The following is a 9,212-nucleotide window of genomic DNA, read 5'->3' as shown; positions in this document are numbered from 1 at the left end:
GTGTTTTTCTTAAGTCGTTGATTGAGTTTGAGCATGTAACACCTACCATTAGTGAATACGGAGTGTTTTTCAGCATATTTCAGCATTTTAAATGTATTCCAAATGTACCCTTGGTTTCCATTTACTTAGAAATATATTCTAAACAGTTTCTTTACAGTATAAGTGACATCAAGGTGTCATGATTTTGTGAGAATGGTTTGTTTGCTTTTTCTAGTTTTTATTAAGCCACAGTCAATATTTAAAGTGGCTGAAAATCTCGATTTTTCAAACTATTCCGGCTGTTACCATGGCAACCGAGACACATAGCAACGGAATTTTGTTTGATATATATTTCTGGTGTCAAGTACTAAGAATGGGTGAAGTTTCATCAAAATTGGTGACCATGCGTGGCAACAAAGTTTAAGTGGTTACAGAGAATGGGTATTAATGCCAACCACCATAAAAACCAAGACATGGGTAGCGACTTTACTAACTTCATCCTACTCAAAAGAGGGAAATATTAAATGAATTTATTCAAAGTTCTGAAGAATTGTAGAATCTAATCTATTTTGCTAAAATCCATTTCTTAAAACAACTGTAATACATGTACTACATTAATACCTCATTGAATGTCCAAGTTTCTGGGTTGGTAAATCCAATTATTTGCCCGCTCCTTTTGTCATAAACTAAGTCAGCCTTGACTTTCATTTCGTCGTGGAGGAGTGCCACATACCTTTTCTCTGGAGGGAGGTCTTTGGCCATCTTTGTAAGTTCCTGAATAACAATTTAACATAACAATAAAGAACTGTATATGCATACGCCATTTTTATTACACCTCCTTTTTTGATGTGCAGTACACTGGAGATATTCTAAGTACTACTGAAAGAAAATCATATATTTTTTGGTTAATGATGCCTTATTGTCATATCTTCAGTACTTCCACAAAACATACCTCAAATACACATGGTTGAAAGCCAGTGGCTGGTGTTATAACATTGGTGTAATCCCTCAATGTTGACTTGTTGGGTAATTTTAGCACTCCAGATTCTCTAATTGATTCGTATGCTCTAGCGCTTTGGTATTGCAAAAATATCCCAAAACGTATCATCATAGGGTGCCATCGCATGCCTTTAGGACTGGACTTGAATGCCTTTTTCTGCTCTTTCCAAAATAATTCTAAAAAACTGTCATCTGGAGGATTTTCTTCGATGGAAGAATAGAGCCCCTCTCCAACGTCATTCGCCACAGTTTCAGTCATACCTATAAGATTGTATGGGTGGTTAGAATCAATTATTAAAGTAAAGAGAAATGATTAAAACAAGATAATAATTGAATAATAAGTGAAGCTAATAGGTGCTGTGATGCTTTCAAATTTAATAATGCTGTAATCTTGGCAATGTAGCCAATTAAAGGATATGGAACATGCCTCAAATACATGTAATATTTGTTGTTATTTTATACCTCAGTATTCAAACAGATTATAATATTATTAATAAAACAGAAATTAGTTATCAGTAATCTTTTCCCTCAAAGATCATGAAAGAAAGATTATAAATACCATTTGTCAGAGACTGTATCTGAGTTTTCATCTCTCTTAAGCTCCGTCTAGATGCCTTAACTTCGTTAATGAGTTGCTGGTTTGAAAGACAAGAAAGTGGTGTCTTAGGGTGCATGCTAGATGTCTGTTCAATGATGGTGTTATTGCTGAGAATCTTACATGCTGGACAAAGAGCTGTGGTGTCATCTGAGCTCACACCTCCAGCACATCTCTGTGATCTATCAACATGATCAGTAATGAATGTAATTAAACATGTACTAACAAGTCAAAATGGATAATACTCTATACAGGGAAATTTTTGCCCATTTCATTTTCACCCTTTCTGCCTTACTCACTGATGGGCAAATTTAAAACAGGGTGAATTCAAGGAACACTGTATAACCCTCTAAACAGAACTTCATTTCAATATTAAAAATCAAAAAATAATCAAGATGTCTCTAAAAGAAAATATGGTTTAATAAATCGGTATTAAATTACTTTTCTAAAATATTAAAAATTGCAAATACTCATTACATGCATTTGAGTTTTCTTTGATTCAAGTTTGATCCAAAAATTTAATGATGCCATTACCTAACAATAGTTTCCACTTCAGGTTTATTGTCTCTTATTACAGTGGAAACAAATCGATAAACTTTTCCACTGTAATTCTGGCCATCAGGTAATCCCGAGCACTTCCTTACTTGAGACACTTCTTGGAGGAAGTTGCTGATGGGGACCTTGCTTAGATTTGTCTCCTTCATCCTAACCAGTACCTCTGCATGAAAGAAATTTCAATGTATAATTCATTTTCATATGTGCAGGCCAAATGCATGTGATGAAAATCAATCCCAGGTATTTTTCTTTATCACTTTGCATAACAATAATTTAGTTCATTTTGCATTACATGTACTAGTATGTTTTAATAACCAGAAGTCTCTGTCGAGACTGAAGCTCTACTGGTTTGTACTTATAGCAAAGGAAGAGAAAAGTACTTAATAGTTGGAAATTGAAACTTTTCAACAGCAATAAATAGAATAATGATCCTTGATTAAGTCTCTTTATGTTCTTAGTGCCGTCTACTTGCATGCCACATTTATATTATAATCAGACTAAAATTGTATTTGGAGTAGCATTTTGAAAGAATTTCACAGAAATTTCTATTTTTAGTAACCACGGCAACACCGTTCATCGAAATCAAAAACTGATACACAGAACTGTGTATCTTAGTGTTGTCTACTTGTGTGCCAAGTTATACTGAAATCAGACTAAAACTGTAGGAGGAGTAGCATTTTGAAAGAATTTCACAGAAATTTCTATTTTTAGTAAACACGGCAACAAAATTCATCGAAATCGAAAACCGATAAACAGAATTATGTATCTTAGTGTAGTCTACTTGTGTGCCAAGTTATATTGAAATCTGACTAAAACTGTAGAAGGAGTAGCATTTTGAAAGAATTTCACAGAAATTTCTATTTTTAGTAACCACGGAACACGGTTCATCGAAATCAAAAACTGATACACAGAATTATGTATCTTATTGTAGTCTACTTGTGTGCCAAGTTATATTGAAATCAGACTAAAACTGTAGAAGGAGTAGCATTTTGAAAGAATTTTAAAGAAATTTCTATTTTTAGTAACCATGGCAACACCGTTCATCAAAATCAAAAACCGATACACAGAATTGTGTATCTTAGTGTAGTCTACTTGTGTGCCAAGTTATATTGAAATCAGACTAAAACTGTAGGAGGAGTAGCATTTTGAAAGAATTTCACAGAAATTTCTATTTTTAGTAACCACGGAACACCGTTCATCGAAATCAAAAACTGATACACAGAATTATGTATCATATTGTAGTCTACTTGTGTGCCAAGTTATATTGAAATCAGACTTAAACTGTAGAAGGAGTAGCATTTTGAAAGAATTTCACAGAAATTTCTATTTTTAGTAACCACGGCAACAAAGTTCATCGAAATCGAAAACCGATACACAGAATTGTGTATCTTAGTGTAGTCTACTTGTGTGCCAAGTTATATTGAAATCAGACTAAAACTGTAGGAGGAGTAGCATTTTGAAAGAATTTCACAGAAATTTCTATTTTTAGTAACCACGGCAACACCGTTCATCGAAATCAAAAACCGATACACAGAATTATGTATCTTAGTGTAGTCTACTTGTGTGCCAAGTTATATTGAAATCAGACCAAAACTGTAGGAGGAGTAGCATTTTGAAAAATTGTTTACAGACAGACAGACGGACGGACGACGGATGCATTACTATCGCATAAGCTCTTCTGGTCTCTGACCAGTAGAGCTAAAAAAGGGATTAATAGGTTTATAAACACATTTTTACCCCCAAAGCGGACATTGACATTTAAATAAATGTCCACTGTAACTGTCTTTTGAAGGCATCCAGAGGAGTGATCATATAGTCCAAGAACAAGGACATCACTGTCAGTTTTCAGGATGCTCCAGCCATGGAGGTCTTTATTTTTCAGTGTCTTCTGAAGATCTGACAGGGAACTGTAGGTAACTCTCTCTGGAATAGGTGGCGATGGACGTTTTGTCTACAAAGTATCACATAAATTATAATAATGCCCTTTGGGCGTTATAGAATTTGATCAATGTGACCGACTTCATGTCACGCCCCAATGAAACTCTAAAAATGATATTTTATTTCTTAAGTTAATATCTCAAATAGAATTGTGACTAATAACACTATAAGATTGCTCATAAGTAAAGAATCTGTACTGATTTTTAAAAATTTAATCATCTGAATAAAGTGTCCCATAAAACTAGTCTTTTATACTGCAAAAATTATTCAATAATAAAAGTATCGGTAATTTAACCCTTTTCACAAAAAATCTTCCGACTAATTTAAGATAAAAACTTTCCCATTCCTAAACAAGTATCAAAGCTGTAGAAGCCTAGGACATAAAATTATCTTATATTTCTATTACACTAAGCAGGGACCTATATACTAGTTAGTATATAGGTCCCTGCACTAAGTTACTTAGTAAAAATATTTTACAAAAAAAAGAAAACATTTATTAAATAAAAAATTACAGAGATATTAGATTTTTATCCGAGTCATAAGATTTTTTGTGGAAGGGCATCTGTTCTTTTACTTAAGATTTACTCGGCATCAAATAAGCAAAATAATGATTTAAAAAAAAATCAACAACAAAACCAGAAAAGAGGAAATATCAACAACAACAACAACAAAAAAATAGAACAACACTTATGGAAATTATCGTAACTGAAAAATAAATACTAAATTATTTAAACTTGTGTGAAACAATTTTTTTTCAATCATTTACTGGTGCAGGTCTTGGATGTGGGCGGGGTGTCTCTATGCTTTTCTTTGGCATTGCCACTGTCGGGAGACTTCCCGGTATCAGCTTATATCCTTTCCCTTAAGGATTTCATTTAGGATGTTAATATATGTCAAAATAAAATTATTTAAAAAAATGTATATTCAATCGTTGTTTGTATGCTGCCTTACCATGAAACAAAAAAACACTTCTCCTCAAAGTGCATGGAGCAAATATGTGTACACTCAGGATTGAATGCCTTGTCACTCCTGTTTACGGCCGCTATCAACTTGGATCTCCATTCTGGATCCTTCGGAAATGAGAAATAACTTATGTGACTTGTCTGTCCTTTTGTTTTTTCATTTGAATTGCTGCAACCAACGACGCAGCAGTGTTTCCCCCCCATCGCGAAGTTACAAATTAACGTTAGCCGCCATGTTGTTTACCTTTTCTATGACTCCCGGTGGGGGCGCTGCGAAGAAAGCAACATCAATTTCATTCGGAACCTTCAATATTTAGATACAGTGTGAAAAAATCCGAAACATTCCGAAGGAGTCGGCAGTCCCCTTGTTATACGTCACTGGTTAAAATAATTCAATATAAGAGCGGTGTAAAGCAAAAACTTGCCCGGGGACTTAGATATTTTGACTAGTATATTTGCAATTCATTTGCAATATTTAAAAGTATTTCAGTAAAATTTTGAATAGGATCAGGATGATTCTTAAATATTTAGGTCACCTGAGTAAACTCAGGTGACCTATTGCTATCTGTTTTCGTCCGTCGTCGTGCGTTGTGCGTCGTGCGTTAACATTTGAACATTTTCAGCTTCTTCTCTGCAACCACTGAACCAATTTCAACCAAATTTGGCCTAAAGCATCTATGGGTATAAGGGGAACAAAAATTGTGAATTTCATGATCCCTGCCCCCCTGGATTAATGCAATCTTTAAAATCTTCTTCTTTACTCCTGAACATCAAGCAGTCAAACTGTTTGCATGATTGTAATCAGCAAGGAGTCCTCTACCAAAATTGTGAAATTCATGGCCCTGGGGTCAGGGGTTCTAGTGCTAGGGCGGGGCTAAATAAGTAGGTAGTGAAAATGCATTATTTCTTTGAAAATCTTCTTCTCTGCTCCCAGGTATTGAATAAACCAACTAAGCACATAGTTATGATGAGCAAGAGTGCCTCTACCAAAATTGTGAATTTTATGGCCCCAGGGTCAGGGGTTCTGGTGTTAGGGCGGGGCTCTATTGATTATATAGTGAAAATACATGAACTCCTCGAAAATCTTCTTCTCTGCTCCTGGGTATTAAATAAACTAAGTGCATAGTTATGATGAGCAAGAGTGCCTCTACCAAAATTGTGAATTTTATGGCCCCAGGGTCAGGGGTTCTGGTTTTAGGGCGGGGCTCTATTGATTATATAGTGAAAATACATGAATTCTTTGAAAATCTTCTTCTCTGCTCCTGGGAATTAAATAAACGAACTAAGTGCATAGTTATGATGAGCAAGAGTGCCTCTACCAAAATTGTGAATTTTATGGCCCCAGGGTCAGGGGTTCTAGTGTTAGGGCGGGACTCTATAGATTATATAGTGAAAATACATTAAATCTCTGAAAATCTTCTTCTCTGCTCCTGGATATTAAATAAACTAACTAAGTGCATAGTTATGATGAGCAAGAGTGCCTCTACCAAAATTATGAATTTGTTTGGCCCCAGGGTCAGGGGTTCTGGTGTTAGGGCGGGGCTCTATTGATTATACAGTGAAAATACATGAATTCTTTGAAAATCTTCTTTTCTGCTCCTGGGAATTAAATAAACGAACTAAGTGCATAGTTATGATGAGCAAGAGTGCCTCTACCAAAATTGTGAATTTTATGGCCCCAGGGTCAGGGGTTCTGGTTTTAGGGCGGGGCTCTATAGATTATATAGTGAAAATACATTAAATCTTTGAAAATTTTCTTCTCTGCTCCAGGGTATTAAGCAGATGAACTACCTATATAGTTATGCTGGACAAAGGCCCATATCTTCCAGAATTGTGAATTTCAAGGCCCCAGGGTCAGGGGTACCATAGAAGGGGGGGGGTGTACTTATATACTGAAAATGAATGAATGGTTTGAAATCTGCTCCTTGGTATTAATCAGATATCAAGGCCTAAGGATCAGGGGTTCATGTGTGGTAGGGGCACTACTGATTATTGCTGAATATTACTGATTAATTGAAATGCATTTTTTGTTCCCTTACCCTGCATATGGGTATTAAGTAAACAAACTAAGCAACTGCTAAGTGTATTATTATGATGATCAATGGTGCCTCTTTCAAAATTGTGAACGCCATAGCATCTGGCTTAAAACATGAATCAAATTAAATCACTGGAAAGTTGTTGCATAATGCTCAGGTGACCTATAAGGCCCATGGGCCTCTTGTTCATCCAAAATATTTTGAAAGCACAAGTATTCAAATTCATTCCAATCAACCTTGTTTAATTTCCAGTTTTGAAAATTGCTATTTTCAGAGGGTGTGGTTAATCTAAGTATGATTAAATCCGCTTAAATCCTCATGCATTGACCAACTTAAAGCTAGGAGTAAAGAAGGATCTACTAAACTGATATCTATTGAAGAATAAGAACGATTACCCGGATGCAAGTAGGTGTCTCAGCCGTCTTTAAGTATACAAAGATTATGATGCGATATTGCATCTTCAACCTTTTCCCTTTATCTGAGATTTTGTCGCTACCCCACAGCGGATTATGGTTATTTAGGCCAACAAAAATCAGAAATGGAGCAGGGAGTTGTTCTATTAATTTTGTTAGTTCCAAAGATTGTAATTGAAAGTGTTGGGGTACATATACAGAACACAGGATACGTGTCTTGTCGAGAGAAAGGCGTACAGCTACTGCCTGAAGATTATTTTTTAAGCTTATTTGGCTGTGAATGTATTTATTGTTCATTGCTATAGAAGTACCATCAGATGCTGTATCAGTTTGAGCATAATGGTTATACATACTGTATTTAATGTTGATCTTATCTCTTTCTTTTAAATTGGTTTCTTGTCAACATAAAGTTACCGGGCACTGGTCCTGAATAAGTAAAGATAAATCGTTAAAGTTAACTCGAAAATCTCGGCAATTCCATTGTATAATTGTAGGATGATTAATATTTATTTCTTATTATACGAAATGGGGGATATCCTTCCTTTGTTTTTGTTCGGTGACACACTTTCGACCTGCGAGGAAAAATGACAAGTTGTAACGTCCATTTCCTCTAGGACCCAAAATTTATTGTGGAAAGCGACGAGTTTTTTTTTTAGGGAGATGTTTTATCTCCCGAATGGTTTAGATGTAACTGCAGATTCAGGCTTTCATTTAGCAGTGGCTCCAGTTTTTGGTGCAGCCGTGCACAGCTGCATGACCTGCAGTAGCAGTAGCAGGTGATAAAGTAGATTTACCGTTGTCATGAGAAGACATAGGTTCTTCAGATAATGAGGTCTGTTCGAAAAAAAAAACTTCTCGAAGACACTTCCTTCAAAGAGGATGATTTAACAACGGTTCCATACAGTACGTCAAATTTGGTTTTGGAATGAAGTACAGGTTTACTAATTTTTTCAGCTTTCGGATATGGTATTTCTTTCTCTTTTTTTTTGTATTTCTTTTTCCATATCGGGCATTGTTTTGAAGACGACATGTGTTCCTCTTTGCAGTTTTTACATTTTGGGTCATTCTGACAAGTTTTGCCGTCATATTTCTCCTCACTACACTTGAAGCATGTTTCAGATCCTTAACAATTCATTTGCCCTTGCCCGAATCGCTGACATTTAAAGCATCGCAAAGGATTGGGCACAAACGTTTCAATTTTCATCTGGTACAGCCCAACTTTAATGTTTGTTGGGAGAGTTGGCATACAAAAGGTGAGTATCTGTTAGTTCAACAACATAATTACGCTTTATGTGAATTGTTTTACAGAGATCACCCACTGCGATTCCAATTCATGTTGGATTTTCTGTTCAGAAATACCAATCCAGGTAATGATCCCCCTGTCAAACAAAATACCTTTGCTCTGATCAAGTCCGCTATGAACCTTTCCAAGTTCAGGTGTATCTGCCAACATTTTAGAAGCCAACAATTAAGTTGAATGTTGTTTCTCGCTGACTTCAATAGGAAGAGCCGATTGATCAAGTCAGGCCCGTCTAGATGAATATTGGGCCAAAGTGGAGTGTTGGTCATGTTAACTAGGTGAGTGATACCCAGCACCTGCAGACCTCATCCACCAGGATACCCTTCTCCGCCAACACGGGTCGCAACCCACGGCCAAGAGGTTGCCCCATTTAGTCGCCTTGTACGACATGCAAGGCGGTGCACTGGTCCTATTCTTGTGACCCCGGGTCTCCAC

The 9,212-nt window shown here is 36.1% G+C and overlaps 1 protein-coding gene across 1 annotated transcript; it reads right to left on the bottom strand.

The window, feature by feature from the left end:
* Positions 1-600: 600 nt before the first annotated feature.
* On the bottom strand, positions 601-8,930 carry LOC134259410 (uncharacterized; the record flags this gene model as incomplete). Its single annotated transcript, XM_062741994.1, has 7 exons — positions 8,873-8,930; positions 4,833-4,927; positions 3,866-4,079; positions 2,108-2,291; positions 1,538-1,755; positions 932-1,239; positions 601-753 (listed from the first exon to the last, which is right to left on the bottom strand). Coding segments are annotated over exons 1-7 (1,230 nt in total), but the record flags the coding sequence as incomplete, so codon positions are not given.
* Between the last annotated feature and the right edge of the window lie 282 nt (positions 8,931-9,212).

The sequence above is a fragment of the Saccostrea cucullata genome, unplaced genomic scaffold, assembly GCF_032062105.1.
Source record: "Saccostrea cucullata isolate Sc308-1 unplaced genomic scaffold, CSIRO_AGI_Scuc_v1 ctg13214, whole genome shotgun sequence".
NCBI lineage: Eukaryota > Metazoa > Mollusca > Bivalvia > Ostreida > Ostreidae > Saccostrea > Saccostrea cuccullata.
Note: the sequence above shows the minus strand (reverse complement) of the source record. Positions and strands in the feature narration are given on the sequence as shown.